The sequence below is a fragment of the Trachinotus anak genome, unplaced genomic scaffold (genome assembly GCF_046630095.1).
Source record: "Trachinotus anak isolate AG129_WGS33_773 ecotype Australia unplaced genomic scaffold, CSIRO_AGI_Tana_v1 ptg000023l, whole genome shotgun sequence".
NCBI lineage: Eukaryota > Metazoa > Chordata > Actinopteri > Carangiformes > Carangidae > Trachinotus > Trachinotus anak.
Genome location: NW_027273874.1, coordinates 4,009,886 through 4,029,294, shown reverse-complemented (window position 1 = coordinate 4,029,294; position 19,409 = coordinate 4,009,886). Strand labels below are relative to the sequence as shown.

General features: G+C 38.8%; 3 protein-coding genes across 3 annotated transcripts in view; all 3 read right to left on the bottom strand.

Annotated features, from left to right (window-relative positions):
• Nucleotides 1-19,409, bottom strand: part of LOC139606624 (Fc receptor-like protein 5) — a 32,735-nt gene that overhangs the window by 12,206 nt on the left and 1,120 nt on the right. Inside the window, exons 2-7 of the mRNA XM_071458884.1 lie at nt 18,859-18,984; nt 11,495-11,588; nt 11,060-11,092; nt 8,685-8,957; nt 7,932-8,204; nt 7,547-7,822 (exon numbers count right to left, since the gene is read on the bottom strand). Of these exons, the coding sequence (XP_071314985.1) occupies nt 7,547-7,822; nt 7,932-8,204; nt 8,685-8,957; nt 11,060-11,092; nt 11,495-11,531 (892 nt within the window). The 5' untranslated portion in view covers nt 11,532-11,588; nt 18,859-18,984. The remainder of the gene's footprint in view (nt 1-7,546; nt 7,823-7,931; nt 8,205-8,684; nt 8,958-11,059; nt 11,093-11,494; nt 11,589-18,858; nt 18,985-19,409) is intronic.
• Nucleotides 4,496-6,882, bottom strand: LOC139606979 (leukocyte immunoglobulin-like receptor subfamily A member 4). Its single transcript, XM_071459482.1, has 5 exons — nt 6,820-6,882; nt 6,603-6,687; nt 6,214-6,486; nt 5,379-5,542; nt 4,496-5,124 (listed from the first exon to the last, which is right to left on the bottom strand). The coding sequence occupies exons 1-5, from the start codon at nt 6,880-6,882 to the stop codon at nt 4,828-4,830; spliced, it is 882 nt and encodes a 293-aa protein (XP_071315583.1). The 3' UTR covers nt 4,496-4,827.
• Nucleotides 12,399-18,851, bottom strand: LOC139606820 (uncharacterized). The gene is made up of 5 exons (XM_071459180.1): nt 18,064-18,851; nt 17,317-17,607; nt 16,697-16,951; nt 16,399-16,544; nt 12,399-16,200 (listed from the first exon to the last, which is right to left on the bottom strand). The coding sequence occupies exons 1-5, from the start codon at nt 18,185-18,187 to the stop codon at nt 15,775-15,777; spliced, it is 1,242 nt and encodes a 413-aa protein (XP_071315281.1). The 5' UTR covers nt 18,188-18,851; the 3' UTR covers nt 12,399-15,774.

Genomic DNA, 19,409 nt, shown 5'->3' with positions numbered 1-19,409 from the left:
CTAAAAGAGGTGCCTGCGTTCCCAAAAGATGTTGAAGTTGTCAATAAAGTTCAGTGATTGAGCAGTGCATGTATCTTTCAGCCATCTGTTTAGCATCATCAGCCTGCCTCTCTCATCTCCTTGCCGAACTGTTGGCAGAGGGCCACTGAAAAACACCTCAGTATTTAAACACTGAACTTTGTTTATCAGTTCCATGAAGTCTCATTTTAATACCTCCAATTGTTGTTTCACAACATCAAGGGCTCCTGTGTGTATGATGAGAGATTTCAGTGTCGGATGCTCAGCAGCAATCTTCAGGATCTTTTCCGAGACATCAGACACCATGTCATTGGGAAAGCAGAGTAGTTTGGTGTTTTTCTTACTGCAAAAGCGTTTTATGTCATTCACAGTTCCGTCACCCACTATCAGAGTTTGAGGCCCAGTGGTTAGCTCTCTCTGTAGCCCTTTAGCATTCGATTTAGCCTCATACCTTTCTCTGGTCCTGGGAGATGAGCCTTCTTTGGGGGAGTCTGGGTCCTGTGAAAGTGGAGCAAATCTGTTCTCTAGTAGAATCCCTGCATCTTGGGGCAGTTTGCTCTTAGTTTTTGTTGTCCCCTTGGTCCATGGTTGCTTTCTCCGTGGTAGTGGGGTTGAAGAGACATTCCTGTATGATGGCAGTGCAGGCCATTCGGTGTCATACTGAATCTCCCGGTGCTGGGTTCTGCCTGATAACCGTCTTCCCATATTTGAGGGAGGCAATTTGTTGTGCTTTGGCTTTGCACCAAGAGAGTTTCAGGGAGGACTGTTTGATTTACTCCCATTTACAGTGGGTACGGAAAGTATTCAGACCCCTTTAAATTTTTCACTCTTTGTTTCATTGCAGTCATTTGCTAAAATCAAAAAAGTTCAGGAGCTCAGAGACAGAATTGTGGCAAGACACAGATCTGGCCAAGGTTACAAAAGAATTTCTGCAGCACTCAAGGTTCCTAAGAGCACAGTGGCCTCCATAATCCTTAAATGGAAGAAGTTTGGGACGACCAGAACTCTTCCTAGACCTGGCCGTCCAGCCAAACTGAGCAATCGTGGGAGAGAAGCCTTGGTGAGAGAGGTAAAGAAGAACCCAAAGATCACTGTGGCTGAGCTCCAGAGATGCAGTGGGCAGATGGGAGAAAGTTCCACAAAGTCAACTATCACTGCAGCCCTCCACCAGTCAGGGCTTTATGGCAGAGTGGCCCGACGGAAGCCTCTCCTCAGTGCAAGACATATGAAAGCCCGCATAGAGTTCGCCAAAAAACACATGAAGGACTCCCAGACTATGAGAAATAGGATTCTCTGGTCTGATGAGACGAAGATTGAACTTTTTGGCATTAATTCTAAGCGGTATCTGTGGAGAAAACCAGGCACTGCTCATCACCTGCCCAATGCAATCCCAACAGTGAAACATGGTGGTGGCAGCATCATGCTATGGGGGTGTTTTTCAGCTGCAGGGACAGGACGACTGGTTGCAATTGAAGGAAAGATGAATGCGGCCAAGTACAGAGATATCCTGGAAGAAAACCTCTTCCAGAGTGCTCAGGACCTCAGACTGGACCGAAGGTTCACCTTCCAACAAGACAATGACCCTAAGCACACAGCTAAAATAACAAAGGAGTGGCTTCGGAACAACTCTGTGACCATTCTTGACTGGCCCAGCCAGAGCCCTGACCTAAACCCAATTGAGCATCTCTGGAGAGACCTGAAAATGGCTGTCCACCAGCATTCACTATCCAACCTGACGGAACTGGAGAGGATCTGCAAGGAAGAATGGCAGAGGATCCCCAAATCCAGGTGTGAAAAACTTGTTGCATCATTCCCAAGAAGACTCATGGCTGTACTAGCTCAAAAGGGTGCTTCTACTCAATACTGAGCAAAGGGTCTGAATACTTATGACCATGTGATATTTCAGTTTTTCTTTTTTAATAAATTTGCAAAAATTTCTACATTTCTGTTTTTTTTCTGTAAAGATGGGGTGCTGAGTGTAAATTAATGAGAAATAAAATGAACTTTTTTGATTTTAGCAAATGGCTGCAATGAAACAAAGAGTGAAAGATTTAAAGGGGTCTGAATACTTTCCGTACCCACTGTATGTCTGGCTCCTGCCATGCCGTGGTGCTAGTTAGCTTGGTGTTAGCCTGCTCCCTTTCCGTGTTTTGGGATATCGGCAGAGTAGTTTCATTCCCATATTGTCCATTTATCTCGACGTTCACTTCGAGCCGATGAATTTTTGTTTCCAGTACTGCTATCTTCTGGAGCAGTTTGTGGTAATCTTCCATGGAAAACAGAGGCATCTTGCTGCTAAGTAGCCTCTGTTAGCTGAGCTCCTCAATCCCAGTCACAATAGTGCAGGCTTGTGTTGATAAGCCACACTCTCTGAGTAAAACAGTTTAAAATAATAGTATAATGTACTAAAGTCTTTTCCTCTTATTTGTCTTGTTTGAGTCGTCTCAGCTTCACAGCTGTTTGTTTATCTGGTCTGTGCACCTGTCTCACCACTGAGTGAAGACTGCAGCTATAGCTGTCCTGTCTATAAACAGGAAGTTTCCAAAATAAAAGTACCCATTGAGAAGAGTGGAGCTATACTTCAGTGAGAGGTGGAAACCTTGTATCTCCATGTTTGTTTGTTGGTTTTAATGCTTTCAGATTAAATGTAGAAGGATAAGGGAAGGACAGAAGGAAACAAGGAGAGAAGGATACTCAACCCAGTTCACAGTCAATACATTTCTTCCACTGGGGACCATGAACGTAAAAATCAGTTTGTTTGCCTACATTTGTTTTTAGAAAATGTTGCTCACAGACAATAAAAAAATACGAAGAAGACATAAAAAACAAAGAAACAACAAACTCACCTCCAGACCAGACAAACTTTGGTTCACTGATCTCAGTGTAAAACACTGGGTCTCCTCTTCCAGCCTCACACACATATCCTGCTGTGTGTGTCTGACCATGGACGATGTAGGAATCCTGTTCAGTCCCATTGCTGCTACCAGGGAGCAGCTCATAGCTGTAGGAGGTGTGTGATACATCAGGAACAGCCTTATACCAGGAGAACCTCCATCCTGCAGATGGATGTTCAACCTCACACTTCAGAGTCACTGAGGCTCCAGGACTCAGCCATGATGGAGACACAGTGAGGACAGGCCGGGGTTTATCTGTTGGAAAGTCATTTTCTCAGGATCAAAACATGTTATGACGTCTGGTCTCTGGACATGGAATCATTTTTCTCTCAGAACATTATCAACAAATACATAATATGAACAAACATTAAGATACAATCTGATTATAAACTAACAAAAACATTTGAACTTGTTTACATCTTCAGTTTAAATGATAATGATCTGACTTACTGTCATACACTCTCAGGTTGACTGCAGCACTCCACTCTGTTGTATTATGTCGAGCACTTTTCATCCTGCCCCTACACCTGTACTCTCCACTGTAGGACGATGAAGCAGAACTAATCCTGTATTCATGTTGATTTGAAGGTTTCAATGAGCTGGTAGTTTCCCATTCATACGTCCACTCAGTGTCTCCTCCCTGGATCTGACAGCTGACACTGATCCTCTCTCCTCTGTAGATCTCAGTCCAGTCAGGCTGCAGAGTCACAACAGCCCTGTTTGGGACTGTTCATGGTCAAGAATTTATAATAAGAACATAAAAATACCAAAAGGTTCAATTAACATCAGATTTAATGTTTTCCATCCATCTTAACATTGTATCATGAATATACAATAGATTTATTCTACATTGTGTGTTTATTTCCAAACTCACCAATGGTGTCAATCCTAACTTCCTGACTCTTCTCTGTGTGGTAAACTGGGTCTCCTCTTCCTCCTCTGCAGCTGTAGACTCCTCCCTGTGAGACACTGATTTGTCCAGTTGTGAGGAAATCAGCATCATGTGTGTTCAGAGGTTCAGAGAGTTTATTGTCTCTGTACCAGTCGTATTTCCAACCAGATGACGGGTCCACAGAGCAGGTCAGTGTCACTCTGCCCCCTGCTGGTATTGTTCGTTTGTCAGCACTCAACTGAGCCTTTGGTTTAGCTGCCATTGAGTTTAAAGATACAAATAAGTAACAAATAATAAAGAATAAAGTGAGTACTAAATGAATTTGAACTGCAAATAAACTGCAAATAATTATATCATGGCAAATTTCTCATATTAGCTACAAGACAATTCACAAAGACACAAACACAGTGTTAAATTTGTCTGTACATTTTTGTGTATTTAATTTCTTATATTTAATATTTAATTCATTATCCTCACATCCTTAAATAATACAGTTTACAGTTGTATGCATTGACAAACAAGATAAAAGAAGCAAATTATTGTTTCCCTTAATGAAATGATTTGACATAATCATCCTTGAATTTCTACATGGTCAAGGTAGGATAAAACTTAAATGATCCTCAGCAGTGCAATTAGGTGTAACATATTAATTATATTAATAAAATTGTGTTTTAAAGATATTCATTTTTGAATGAATTATTATTTTTTGTATAATATTGCAGTGCTGACAACTTTAAAATGTAAAAAGACATGACATTACACATGAGCTACAGTATTTGCTAATAATGACTCATCTTGTTGTGTGGTAAGATGTTTTTACACTGGTGAAGGTGTGTTATAAACAAAATCAGTGAACTGTGGACTTCTTAATGGGGGTGGTTTAGCAGTCATTCTCTGTGGTTTCATTTCATCTATAGGAGGAAATCTCTATATTACACACTACAAGTTCTCTACAATAAAAATCACTGTCTCTGTTCTTCCCTGCAGATCTTCAGAGTTATATTTTTCCAGAAGCTGCAGTGACTACCACCGTTTGTCCCTCATGTAGATGAAAGCATAACAAATATATGACTTACGTGATACTGTTACTTTGAGACCTTTACTCCACTCTGTCGAAGAATACGGATCCCTTCTGTGTCTACCCCTACACCTGTACTCTCCACTGTGGGACGATGAAGCAGAACTAATCCTGTATTCATGTTGATTTGAAGGTTTCAATGAGCTGGTAGTTTCCCATTCATACGTCCACTCAGTGTCTCCTCCCTGGATCTGACAGCTGACACTGATCCTCTCTCCTCTGTAGATCTCAGTCCAGTCGGGCTGCAGAGTCACAACAGCCCTGTTAGGGACTGTTCATGGTCAAGAATTTATAATAAGAACAAGAAAACACCAAAAGGTTCAATTAATATCAGATATGTTTTTCCATCCATCTTAATGATTTATTAAGGTTTATTTCCAAACTCACCAATGGTGTCAATCCTAACTTCCTGACTCTTCTCTGTGTAGTAAACTGGGTCTCCTCTTCCTCCTCTGCAGCTGTAGACTCCTCCCTGTGAGACACTGATTTGTCCAGTTGTGTGGAAATCAGCATCATGTGTGTTCAGAGGTTCAGAGAGTTTATTGTCTCTGTACCAGTCGTATTTCCAACCAGATGATGGGTCCACAGAGCAGGTCAGTGTCACTCTGCCCCCTGCTGGTATTGTTCGTTTGTCAGCACTCAACTGAGCCTTTGGTTTAGCTGCCATTGAGTTTAAAGATACAAATAAGTAACAAATAAAGAATAAATAAATACAGCCCCTGTTTTTAGAAAAACTTAAAAAGAACTGATTATGAATATAAATGTATTTGAACTGCAAATAAACTGCAAATAATTATATGACAGCAACCTTCAAGTCAGCTTCATTTTATTTATAGAGCCAAAATTACAAAGAAGAAATTTGCCTTAAGGGGCTTTACAGCATATGACACCCACTGTTGTTAGACCACTTCCACATCTGTCCTGATTTTGGTTTCCAAAGGAAAACACCTCCATAATTTTGTAGTGACAGACACAAATAATTACGTAAGACTCCTGGTGTGGAGAGCTCTGTCGTGTTACTTCTACATACTTTTGCCTTTTTATTATTTTATCTAATAATAGCTCGTATTTTTTTCCAGCAAATAGGACAGTAATTCTGGATTATACTGTCTGTTGAGCTTTAAATGGGGGTGGTTTAGCAGTCATTCTCTGTGGTTTCATCTCATCTATAGGAGGAAATCCCTATATTACACACCACAAGTTCTCTACAATAAAAATCACTGTCTCTGTTCTTCCCTGCAGATCTTCAGAGTGATATTTTTCCAGAAGCTGCAGTGACTACCACCGTTTGTCCCTCATGTAGATGAAAGCATAACAAATATATGACTTACGTGATACTGTTACTTTGAGACCTTTACTCCACTCTGTCGAAGAATACGGATCCCTTCTGTGTCTACCCCTACACCTGTACTCTCCACTGTGGGACGATGAAGCAGAACTAATCCTGTATTCATGTTGATTTGAAGGTTTCAGTGAGCTGGTAGTTTCCCATTCATACGTCCACTCAGTGTCTCCTCCCTGGATCTGACAGCTGACACTGATCCTCTCTCCTCTGTAGATCTCAGTCCAGTCGGGCTGCAGAGTCACAACAGCCCTGTTAGGGACTGTTCATGGTCAAGAATTTATAATAAGAACAAGAAAACACCAAAAGGTTCAATTAATATCAGATATGTTTTTCCATCCATCTTAATGATTTATTAAGGTTTATTTCCAAACTCACCAATGGTGTCAATCCTCACTTCCTGACTCTTCTCTGTGTAGTAAACTGGGTCTCCTCTTCCTCCTCTGCAGCTGTAGACTCCTCCCTGTGAGACACTGATTTGTCCAGTTGTGTGGAAATCAGCATCATGTGTGTTCAGAGGTTCAGAGAGTTTATTGTCTCTGTACCAGTCGTATTTCCAACCAGATGATGGGTCCACAGAGCAGGTCAGTGTCACTCTGCCCCCTGCTGGTATTGTTCGTTTGTCAGCACTCAACTGAGCCTTTGGTTTAGCTGCCATTGAGTTTAAAGATACAAATAAGTAACAAATAAAGAATAAATAAATACAGCCCCTGTTTTTAGAAAAACTTAAAAAGAACTGATTATGAATATAAATGTATTTGAACTGCAAATAAACTGCAAATAATTATATGACAGCAACCTTCAAGTCAGCTTCATTTTATTTATAGAGCCAAAATTACAAAGAAGAAATTTGCCTTAAGGGGCTTTACAGCATATGACACCCACTGTTGTTAGACCACTTCCACATCTGTCCTGATTTTGGTTTCCAAAGGAAAACACCTCCATAATTTTGTAGTGACAGACACAAATAATTACGTAAGACTCCTGGTGTGGAGAGCTCTGTCGTGTTACTTCTACATACTTTTGCCTTTTTATTATTTTATCTAATAATAGCTCGTATTTTTTTCCAGCAAATAGGACAGTAATTCTGGATTATACTGTCTGTTGAGCTTTAAATGGGGGTGGTTTAGCAGTCATTCTCTGTGGTTTCATCTCATCTATAGGAGGAAATCCCTATATTACACACCACAAGTTCTCTACAATAAAAATCACTGTCTCTGTTCTTCCCTGCAGATCTTCAGAGTGATATTTTTCCAGAAGCTGCAGTGACTACCACCGTTTGTCCCTCATGTAGATGAAAGCATAACAAATATATGACTTACGTGATACTGTTACTTTGAGGCCTTTACTCCACTCTGTCGAAGAATACGGGTCCCTTCTGTGTCTACCCCTACACATGTAGCCCTCACCGTGGGACTCAGAAGCTCTTGTACTCCAGTAATCATCATTTGTCCGATGTGTGGTTGACCAGGATGTTCTCCATTCATACTCCCACTCAGCGTCTCCGCCTCCCTGGATCTCACACCTGACAGTGATCGTCTCACCACTGAAAATGTGAGGCCAGCTGGTCTGCAGAGTCACACTGACCTTATTGGAAACTGTTCACAGCAGAAATATAAAATCAACAAAGAAAACAACAGAGCTTTAAAGCAGTAATGATGAATTCATGTCATTTTACTTTACTCCAAATAAAACCATTAAACTCACAAGTTATCTGAATTGTGACCTCATCACTTGCATGAGTGTAGAAGACTGGATTTCCTCTCCCTCCTCTGCACCAGTAAGTGCCTCCTTGTGAGATACTCATCACTCCGTTTTCATCACCATCTCTCACAGGCAGAGTTTCATCAGAGCCTGGAGTTCGTCTGGACCAGTGATATGTCCAACCAGCAGAGCCGGCCACAGAGCAGGTCAGTGTAACACGGCCTCCTACTGGTATGTTTGTTGAGCCTGATAGCAGTGTGGCCTTAGGTGCTTCTCCTGTTGTAAGAAACATCTGAATGATGTGAATGATTCAAATGGGAATGGCTTCAAAATGACATAAGATGAAATGTTCTCAGCACAATGTTACAGCAACCTTCAAGTCAGCTTCATTTTATTTATAGAGCCAAAATTACAAATAAAATGACACCCACTGTTGTTAGACCACTTCCACATCTGTCCTGATTTTGGTTTCCAAAGGAAAACACCTCCATCATTTTGTAGTGACAGACACAAATAAACACGTAAGACTCCTGATGTGGAGAGCTCTGTCGTGTTACTTCTACTTACTTTAGCCTTGTTTTATTCTATCTATAATAATTTCAGGGTTTTCTAAAATGTTTAAAGTAGATGTTTATAAATACATTTAGATTTATACTGTTTATATCAACACAATTAGGGCAATCATATGAACAGGGCTCATAAATAAGTGCTAATATTCATGGTAAACTTTCTCATGGTGATAAAACGTCGACTTACCAGATACAGTCAAAGAGACGATGTTACTGGTTTTCACATCATATGAGAGCTTGTGGCGACGAAGGCACTGGTATTCACCACTGTCGTCTGTCAAGAGACGTAATGGGAAGTGTTTATGGGCACTGTATCGAAAAAATGGCTGATTATCCTTGGTGAGTGCGTATTCCCAGTGAGTTTCTTCTCCTTCCTTCATGTCACAGATGAACGTCACAGATTCTCCAGAAAAATAAGTGGACTGGTCGGGCTGAAGGGTCACAGTGACCTCATTGGAAACTGTTGACAAAAACACACAGTAAGAAAACAACTACAAGTATGAAACACAAAGGTGTGTAGCACTTTTCCTACTGTTGATTATTTTTATTGTCTTTTAGAGACAATTTGAATTTTGTAGCAAAGTAAAATAAACAACACAAACATTATTCAACAGTCGTGGCAACAAAAGCAGGTGGAAAAACAAAAGCATGAAACATATCACACAAGGTGTCTCTAAAAAAAAGACTTGAACTGAGCTGGAAGTTTTTCATTCACCAGAAACGTGAATACAAACAGGGATTAAGGACAAAGTTTGGCAGCAGCCAGTTGAAGGAAACTCTTCACTGACAACACTGACTCAACCTCTGAGATCTATTGGATAAAAAAAATCTAAAAACTGCTCAACTGGTTTAAATTCATGTTTTTCATATCATACTGGAAACCATCATTGTCTCAGTCATAAATAATTGTTTGTGAAGTTGTCTGATTTCACCCAATTTAGTCTCTTTGGTTCCACAAGTTTATGAAATCACACCAAAGTACAACACACTGACAACAAACCACAAATTATTTCAACAGACATTGTGATGGAATGACATGTTTTTGAAGTTAACAAGATACAGGTGATTTCACACAGGACACAGGAGCTCACTGAATAGTTTCACTCAAATGAAAACATTGTGAATCATATGTTAAGGCTGTCGCTGTCACTAGATCCCAACCAGGCTGAACAACTATTTTGAAAAGAGCGTTTCTGTTGTGAACTTTTCACTTTCTAACTTGACTCACTCCTGCAGGTGATGCCAAGAAGACACTGTGGCAGTCAGCACACATGCTAATAACCTAAGTTCAGTGAGATGATCTGTGCTGCTCACAGGACTGTTGGGACTGACTGTACCTGTGGTGGAGACTCATCAGTGCCCTCTGGTGGCTCACTGCCCTGCCCCATTAAAATCACCAGATGAACGCATGAAAACTAAACCCAGCTGTATGAAGGGAACAGACTCTGACCTGAGGGTCAGGACAACATTTGCCATACATGAACACCACAACATGCATACAGCACTACACAGAAAACATAAACACCAACATCAACTGCTCGGAAAAATATGCAATTTCACACTGTTAGACACTGATCCAGTCATTTAGGAAGAAATTAATTATGCTGCTGATGGATGTTTTTCTACTGTTTTTCTACTTTAACATGCCTTTCAAACACACACGTTTATTTCATATTCAAAGATGCTTCTTGTCTCCGTACTAAAGTCTTTTCCTCTTATTTGTCTTGTTTGAGTCGTCTCAGCTTCACAGCAGTGTCACTCTGCCCCCTGCTGGTATGACTGTGGTGTCTGCTGTCAGTGAGGCCCGGGGTTTATCTGCTGTTCAGTTTACAGTGAAAAACAAAACAAGTGAACGGTTTAATAGGATTTGTTCCAGAATTTTTTTTTTTTTTACCGATAACCTTGTTTCTGACTTTAACACTGACAGTTATTACAGGTGTTTTCTGTGAAACTGATTTTACCCAACTCACAACCCAGCTCTTCACTGTCACCAGATCCTAACCTAGCTAAACAGCTGTGAAGCATTTATATTTTAAACTTTTCATTTTCTAACTTTAGCAACTCCTACAAGTGATACCACAAAGACACTGTGGAAGGTAGCACCCAATGCTACACGTCAAAGTGAGTTATCGTTACTTGTTCACTTGTGCTTGTACTGGCACTCTGTAAAAATTGTTCACGTGATTCTTTCTGATTAAAATCATCGGGCAGGACAGTTGTAATTTACTGTACGTGTGATTCATCGTGTCTCTCCATCACGCTGCCCTGCTAACATGATCAGATAAATGCTTGAAAAGAAAACATTTCCATGAAGATAAGACTCGCATTGGTAAATTTAGTTTGACACTTAGGTTACTTAGCAGTTGGTGTCCTTCCATGAACATGCACAGCATACAACAGTGCCTAGAAAAGGTAAATTTGCATTTTCACACCCATATGCACAATTTTGGTTATTTCACAAATTTCCAGAGAATCTATACAAAGGAGCATCTTTGTTGCTCTGGAGGGTCATAGTGTGAGGACAAAAAATAGAAAACACAGGAAAGAAATATAACTGTTTACCTTCAGTCTTTCCGTAGGAGAGTGTATTCAGCACTAAAATAAAGATTGAAACCTCATCAGACATGATCCATCTGACAAACAGTCAAAATCATAATAAACATTTAACAACCAGCTGGAGTTTTAACAGAGACAGCCTTTACACATCAACAAATTTCTGATGCAATATTGTATAAATTGTTTAAGAGTCAGAAAAAATAAACAAATCTCAAATGAAATATATAAAATAAGAAACACATACAATCTTTTATACCATAGTCCATATACTGTGTATCGATTGTGCAATATGTGCAGAGTAACAGTCCAGTCGTATTTAGTCCACCACTCTGAATCGAGGCTAATCAGCAACAATAGTCGCGTCAATAAAACTACCACGATGATAAAATCATGATTCTGTCTCTGAAAGTCACAGAACTGGAAAATGACTGATGTACTCACAGAATAATGACAGTACACAGAGCAAAGTGTTCCCCATCTTCACATCCAGCTCTGACCCTGTCGCTCTGCTCTCTGCTTCTGGGAAATGGCTCTACTTTGTATTAATAATAAGGCAGCAAAAAGAGAAAGAGAGATTGTTGCAGAAGAAGAAGTTGTTCCATTTCATGTACAAATGAGATCAGAATTTTTTTTTCACAACTTCTCCTTCTGAGTATAGCCTCTCTGTTCTTCCTTCCGTTTTACACAAAACTAAGACAACTACACAGCTTTGACCACAGCACACTTTGACATGTTTACACTTCCTGCACACTGAAAAACTGTATTAACTTGTCTCTTGTGCAAAGGTCTCTGACCCACTGCTCTTGCATCCACAATGACTATATTGTCATTAGGTTTGTATTGTGTGTATCTACAGTATGTATTTATGTATGATTACACTGTGAAGGAATGTGTATCTGTATCTGATAATCTCCATAATGTATCTGATGAATCTTATTTGCTGAAGAAATACTCAAATACTCAGCAATAACATTCGCGTTAATTATATAAAACTTAGAACTCAACAGAGAACCAGTGGAAATGAAAACCTAAATATAGTATATACAGTGTAATGGGGAAGTGAATCAAACTGTAACCAACAGCACCATCAGTGGGTCTTTTTCATTGTCTTTTGCATTTCCATTCTGTGCACAAGACAAGAATTCTGAATGATATATGCAAAGTGTTTTGCATGAAATGGTCACGGTCTGACAAATATGTCAAATAACCCAATCATTTTGCCTCCAGGATCAGTGAAGTACCCACCTATCCACAGTGTGTAATCTTAAAGGGACATGAAATCACAGGTGTCATGATCATTACTCACTGAAATCAACTTATCACACTCTCACAGTCATTGAGATGGTATTTGAAAATATTCCCAGGTCTTCATCTTAAATCATGAAATTAAGCTGCAGTGATATGAAAAACATCACATGACCTCAGAATAGCACCTGTGGGAAATCCCAGACAAGCAGACTGCATGACTGAACTCATCCAAAATATTAATACTTTCAGAAAACAAGACTAAGAAAGCAGAGAGACAACATATTTTGTCTTTATTCTTTGCCTTACTTGCTGCATTAGCATACACAGAGATCTACAGTTCTGTCAACCTGTTTTACCACTAGTAGCTGTACTTCTGTGGGTTGTTTTTTTTTTTAACACTGCATAAAACAAGTGTTTAGAGACTGAAAGAACATCTTTGTTGGCATTCAAAAACCACAGTTACCATGACACTAACGGATCTGCTAAAACTCATTGGCTAGGGCTGCCTAGTGGTCTTGTGGTTAAGAAGTATCATGGACTGCCTCATCCACTGCGTGGGGACCAGAATAAACACTGCAATGTCTTGCCTTCAGCAAGCAAAGTAATACAGAATCAGATTAATTTTAAAATCAAATGGGTAGTTACAAAGCATATATTAACAGGCTAAAGGCTGGGTACATTCAAATCTGAATCCTGAATAATAAAACAGTCACTTGGATAATGTAACTTTTTATGGCTGCAAGTTTATGCATTTCTGTCATATGGTTAGTTAAAATGTGCAATTCTGAATTTGGCATACATTGCTATTAGATAAAAGCTCCCATTAATGCCTGTAGCTTGAATGAGTGTAGTTTGAAACGTTGAATTCTGGGTAAAAAACAAAAAAGTTCCTCTTCACACATTAAGATGTGCTGCTGTGATGGAAAGAATTATACAGCGTTATCGCCACATTCACACCCGTGATTCTGCAGTAGAGAAGTGCCATGTACGTTGCAGGATGTGCCACGTGGTAGAACTTTAGTCAAGTATAATGCACATAAACAGATAATGTAGAAATTTGATTGTAATGTTTGAAACTGTTTAAATTGGTGAATGCTTTGAACAATGATGACTGGCAGTGGTATGAGGATGTTGATGGTCAATATTTATTTCTCAGTCATTTGTCATTAAAGTTCCCAGGGTCCTCTGCATTTTGAACACTCCTTAGCACCTCTGTGTGGTGTATGCGGTAAACTAGGTGTGAAACACGTCATCTGGCTGACAGCACACATCAAACTAAAGACTATTTCCTCACTTTCAGTGCTGCAGCTCCAAGTAGAAATGTTGGTCATTTGTTCTCAGTAAAAAGATGGTACAGATGAGGCTGTAACTTAATGAATAGTTAAGGTTACTCCAAACAAAAACACAGAATCATTTTGTATTGATGTTATGTTTATTTCGCAGACTTTGTCAAGGTCCTTGAGCCGAACTGAAGAATAATGTTATTGTATGATTGTTTCAGATGAACCCAGAGATTAGCTTACTACAATGTTGATAAATTGTGATTCTAGCAAGATCAACTACTCAATGTTCAGCAAAGTTTTTTGTTTTGGTTTTGGTTTTTTTTTTTGACAAGCACCCTAAAAATAAAGGCACGGTGGTGCTCAAATAGCATGTTTGAGGGTGGATAGTCAATATGGAAAGCTCCAACATCTTCATTTATGCTATCACCCTATACTACAGATGCTAAAACCAGCCAGTACCACTCACTGGTGCAACAGTAAGCATGTGATCCCCAAGCAGTCTGTTGTGTTTGTTCTGCAACCAGGAAGTGAAGCTTAAGAATTAAGCAAAGTCTGACAATGCAGCTCTGAATGTGAGATTTCCCAAACTGGCTGCTGCAAAGAAGGAGAGCATTTAGGGAACAGCATATTTTTTCCTTCAGTGCATCACACGGACCAAACTTTACATTTTTTACATGATTTTGTTGTTTATGTTTATTTTTTGCTGTAAAGCTGGGCATTTTAATACAAGAGTCTATGGGGATTCACTTGCTTTTGGAGCCAGCCTCAAGTGGCCATTCAGAGAACTGCAGTTTTCATCAACAGTCTAATATATACACAGGAAAACGTCTCTGTTTTAGGTTTTCTACCACAACTTCACCATAATCACTTGTATAATGTATGTTTTCATGATTGCTGTAACATTACAGGAATTATGAATATGAAACTGTTCACACAAAATCCAGTTTTTATTTATGACAAAAATAGTATAGCCACAAAATGTCCAATTTTAGTCTTCATAATAATACAATTTCTGATTCACTTCATGGGTTTTATTTCGAGGGACAGTAATGCAAATAAACCTAACCCTTCCTTTGAGTTATATTATATAATTATATATCATTTCAAAATAACCAGTTTACTTAATTCATTACACTGTCCAACTCTGGCCTTCCTCAAATCAGCTGAAGTTAACTCTAAAAAAAAATACCTCTTACCTCCACCTTAGATTGTAACAAAAGGAAAGTCCACTAACAGTTGGACTTCTACAATACTTCTGCGGTGATTCTTCCCCATAATATTTACATTTGCAGAAGCATTTGTCTAATTTTGACACTGCAAAGATATTCACTGCCCCTCTGGTTTCACTCTGAATAAGTTTGGCAACTAACAACCTGTTACTGCCCTGGATGGGAAGTGTTCACCAGGATATTTTTAGTTGTGAAAATGTTCATGAAGTTGCTAATGTTTGAGTGTTTGAGAATGTGGCTCATGAATGTGACGTGATGTCATAGGGCCCTCGTCTCAGACTTGTTGTGTTGGTTTCAATTGGGGTAATTTGACACCCCCTTGTGGTCATTTGTGGGTCTAATGAGTATACTGACTGAATTCACAATATACATGTGGTTTGCATTAGCACCTACTATTCTGTTGGTTGATAATGTTCATTTATGGAAAAGTTTGATAAGTTTAATTGACCATTTCATTGATTGAGCATTAACAGATTTACAATTAAGTTGATAAGCCCAAACAAGTTTAGACCATAGCAAAGTAAAGATTATGAAATACAGTAAAATAGATTTGAAATGCTATAAAAATAACAATGAAATAGAGTTAAATAAAACCTAGACTAAAAATTTATTAAATGAAATTAAAAACATGTCAGGAATTCTACTTTGGGCACAATTACAACAACATTTCCAAAAAAACAGGGTGGTCACAATAGGAGAAAATTAACCATGAACAATAGATCCTACTAACTTCTTCTGCAGCTTTATCAGAGCCCCTCCTTAGAAAAGCAATAACATAAAATAGTGAGACTAAATGGAAGAAGGGAATGTTACTTTCAGACAATAAGTAGAAGACTGGCTTGTTGAGCGGATACATGGATACATTATCTCTTTTCCATAACTTATAAAGATGTGTCCTCCAGTTTAAAAAAGGAAATATTGCATGAACATCCATATAGCATACTTCTTTCACATGTTATGTTCATCTCTTCTGAACATCTTGTTTGACCTGCTGGTGGTGCTGTGACTTCAGATTTTTTGGCTTTTGCAGCATACTGTACACTGTGTCAATTTGTGTGGGGCACTCTGCCTCATCCACAATGACCGACTGTGGAATCGACGCCTCTTGCATTGTGTTGTGTCCTTTCACATCTTTACTGTTGTCACTCACGCCAAGTGAATGAGTCACATTCGGTACATGTAAAACACTGTAGACAGTATCTACTTTCTCACTTGTCATGGACCCCATATCCTCTCTTGGACTGCTGGTCTGCCTGGGCTGTGTGGCATCCACATTTTCATAAGCGGCCTCAGCTTCACTGGATGAAGAGGTAGAGACTCTAAGCTCAGGTTGTGGCTGTTCTTCCGTTTGCAGTCCTTGTATTAAGTGAGCAGTAGATGTCTGTCCCTGGAAATATGCAATAAAATCGGTTTTCAGTGCTTTAAACAAAATGTCACATACACTGAAAAGACACCTTATAGCACTAAAGCAAAACTCAATTTCACATCTTTGTAAAATTGAACATTAACAGAGCAGTACAGCATCCTGCCATCAAATTTTGAGTTATATGACAACTATCAATATTGTTTAGTAACTGCAGCTTACCTGATGGTGATTACATTCTGAAGAAAGCCTCTTGGCCATAAAAATAATAAATGCTAAGAGACATACACATATTACTACTGCAATTATTACTATTGCAGAAGGTGGTTGTGATGCCTCTTTCTGCTCAGGATTAGATTTACTGAAGCCTGAAAAGAGATAAAAATACATTATTTGCACATCATGCTTGTTTTTCAGACATGAACAGGAAGTGAAAAATGTTCAGTGTATTTCGGAATAATAACTGAGTGGTAAATCCACACAAACACAGTAGTGGTATTTAAAAACACATAATACTTACACATTGTTGCAATGTTCTCAGAAACATTATTTGTGCTGACATGGTTGTTGCCAATGCAGACAACTGTTCTGTTGTCAGAGGAGATGGTGATGTTAACTTTACTGAATGACTTCTGAGATGTTCTGCAACTGTCCTCATCACAGACAGACCACACCCAGTCGTCCTGGATGGAGCAGTTCACTCTGATACTGCAGAGTCCAGCAGATAGGTTGGAGTGCACCACTGACATTATGATGACAGGTCTAGGAACAACATCTGCAACACCAATCCAAGCAAATAAATATATAGTATATTTATATAGAATATTTAATAGCACCCTCTACTGGCTACCAGTTGCAAACACAACACAGTGATTATTCTTTGATGACGTGTTCTCCTCTCTTCTCCTAACTATGTGCAACATCCATACTAGTAAACCAAACCATTAAGCAGTTTTGAAGTGAGAAGAAACATATTTGCATATGACAGAGTGATAATGACAGATTATTTTATCCTTATTCAATCATGTCTGAGTGGTAAGGCTAATCTTAAAATAAATGCATCAGAAAATCAGTGATGTATGGACATAAAAGAAGATCAAGGCATTCTAGAGACCATGTACAACATACTGTAGAGCCTACCTTGAACAATGACTCTGTGTTTCTCTGATACAACAGTAAATGCAGGGTCATGGAATCTGACTTCATAGATGCCAGAGTCTGTGTCAGTCAGCTCTTTTAGACACAAGGAGAGGTTCACTTTACTGTAAACCACTTTCTCTGTGTAGTTGGGGGTGATTTCATCAAAAACAATAAGTTTTCCTGCAAAAGTCCATTCAGGATGTTTATATGGTGGTGGTTTTTTAACATGTAGACATAGTGAGCTGTTTTTCAGTTGGTAATATGTCACTGTTGGGTCCTCTGCCATGACTCCTGATGAGAAACAAGAAATTGACTTAAAATGCATTAGTGTACCTTCCAAAATTTACTTTAGATAAACATATACTGAGTAAGTGTGATAAGTCTGGATGTAAAATTAAATTTTTCTACTTTTTAAAGTTTTTTGTGGTAGTGCTGCTGTAAAAATAAGTAGGCAAATAACAGTAAAACGTTGGTACATGCTAGCAAAAAATTACAAAACATACGCAAAATATTTTTGTAATGGGATCAATTCATATTTCTAATAACCTAACAACATCTTTATAATTGGTCAAAATTAATTTTACTACATAAAATTAACTTAAAAATCTAACTGGAGATGGTAAATAAGACACGAGTGCATTTAACGTAGTGTTACAGCCTGTTTCCTGGTTCCTGTTAACTGGCTCTAACATTTAATATTAGGTTAACACATTTAACTACAAATAATAAAACTTTTACTCATCTTACCTGCAAGAATCCAGCAACTCAGAAGAAGAAACATTTCCAATCCAAGTAATGTCAACGAGTGTGAAATTGTTAAACAGGAAACAAAGTTCTTTATCGGTTTGATGGTGCAGCAAACAGTGAACATGGCAAAGCAGCGATAGCAGGTGTCGTTTTCAAAGGTCAGGAAGCAGCACACAGTACAGATGTCACATTTAAAAAAAACTCAAGCTCCAGAGTGAGAGCTGAGACATAATTTGTTTAACTTCATTTGAATACAACCCACATTGCCGAACCTTAACTTCATTGTAGAATTAGGCCTATTAGCCTCATTGAAGAGACGAGATGAGCAATGACCAGGATTTTCTGTTGTTGTTATGTAGTACACAGTAAGCATACACCATTACCTTTGTCTGTAATTATTCTTTCTATGATGATGAAACCAGAATGCTTCCATGCATGACTTTCTCAGATGTTTGGTGTCATGGTTAAATGGTCAGCACAGCTTGCTGTGAAATTCAACTTTTGATGGGTCATTACAGATTTAAGATTTAATTTATACACATTATTTTTTCTTGTGTGTGCAAGTAGCATACAGTCTTGCTATCTTGACCTCTTATACCGTGATTCAAGAATCTGTGATTTAGCTTCGTTTTCTCAACAATTTCATATGTGGGTGTGTGGGGGGTGGGGGTGTTGATGTGAGCATATTCACTGTAGGTTTGGTTGGCTTTTGAATCTGCAAACAAACAATGTGACTGTAGGGTTTTCCTGTGGTTAATACAGAAAGTAGAGCAGACATATTTAAAAAGTACTCACTCATAGTGCATGTATAATCAGTTTCTGATTATCGGCTATGTCTGCATTATGGTTCAAGAATGAAGCTGCTGAAGACGTAATCATAGGGGATTTTGAAGTCATGGAAACCACAGCCATACTTTTCACCTGAAAGAAAGAAAGCACCATGGTAAAATACCATGGAGATGAGGGAGTGTAATTTAGTCACTAGTATAATCACATATTATCGTGGTGGTGGTAGTGACAAAATACTATAGTGCTGACTATGGGGGAAGATAATCAGAGTCTGGAACATCAGGAGTTACAGCTAAGTTGCTAGTGCTTGCTGCTAGCATCCTCACCACTGTTGCCAGCTTGCATGGCCTTTCAGATGTTGGGGATCAACGTCTGTCTTTATTTATCATCAGAGGGATTTAAAAACACTTATTGGAAAATTTTAACTGCACTTAATGTAACAAGTTGTCAAAGGTGTAGTTTCAAATTTAGTATTACTTGAATGTTTTAAGTAAAATACTACAACCTTATCTAAAACCTTTATTCCCTTAGTCTGAAACCAAAAATAACTAGCTGCC

Excerpts from the sequence above, each read along its gene's own strand:
- LOC139606979 (XM_071459482.1), bottom strand. The coding sequence starts at position 6,882 with ATGGCAGCTAAACCAAAGGCTCAGTTGAGTGCTGACAAACGAACAATA. Across the intron at positions 6,688-6,819 it reads CAATACCAGCAGGGGGCAGA|GGAGGAGTCTACAGCTGCAG; the intron begins GTGACACTGACC and ends AGTGTCTCACAG. Across the intron at positions 6,487-6,602 it reads AGTGAGGATTGACACCATTG|TCCCTAACAGGGCTGTTGTG; the intron begins GTGAGTTTGGAA and ends GACCATGAACAG.
- LOC139606820 (XM_071459180.1), bottom strand. The coding sequence starts at position 18,187 with ATGTTCACTGTTTGCTGCACCATCAAACCGATAAAGAACTTTGTTTCC. Across the intron at positions 17,608-18,063 it reads GAGTTGCTGGATTCTTGCAG|GAGTCATGGCAGAGGACCCA; the intron begins GTAAGATGAGTA and ends GTTTCTCATCAG. Across the intron at positions 16,201-16,398 it reads CAGAATGTAATCACCATCAG|GGACAGACATCTACTGCTCA; the intron begins GTAAGCTGCAGT and ends GCATATTTCCAG.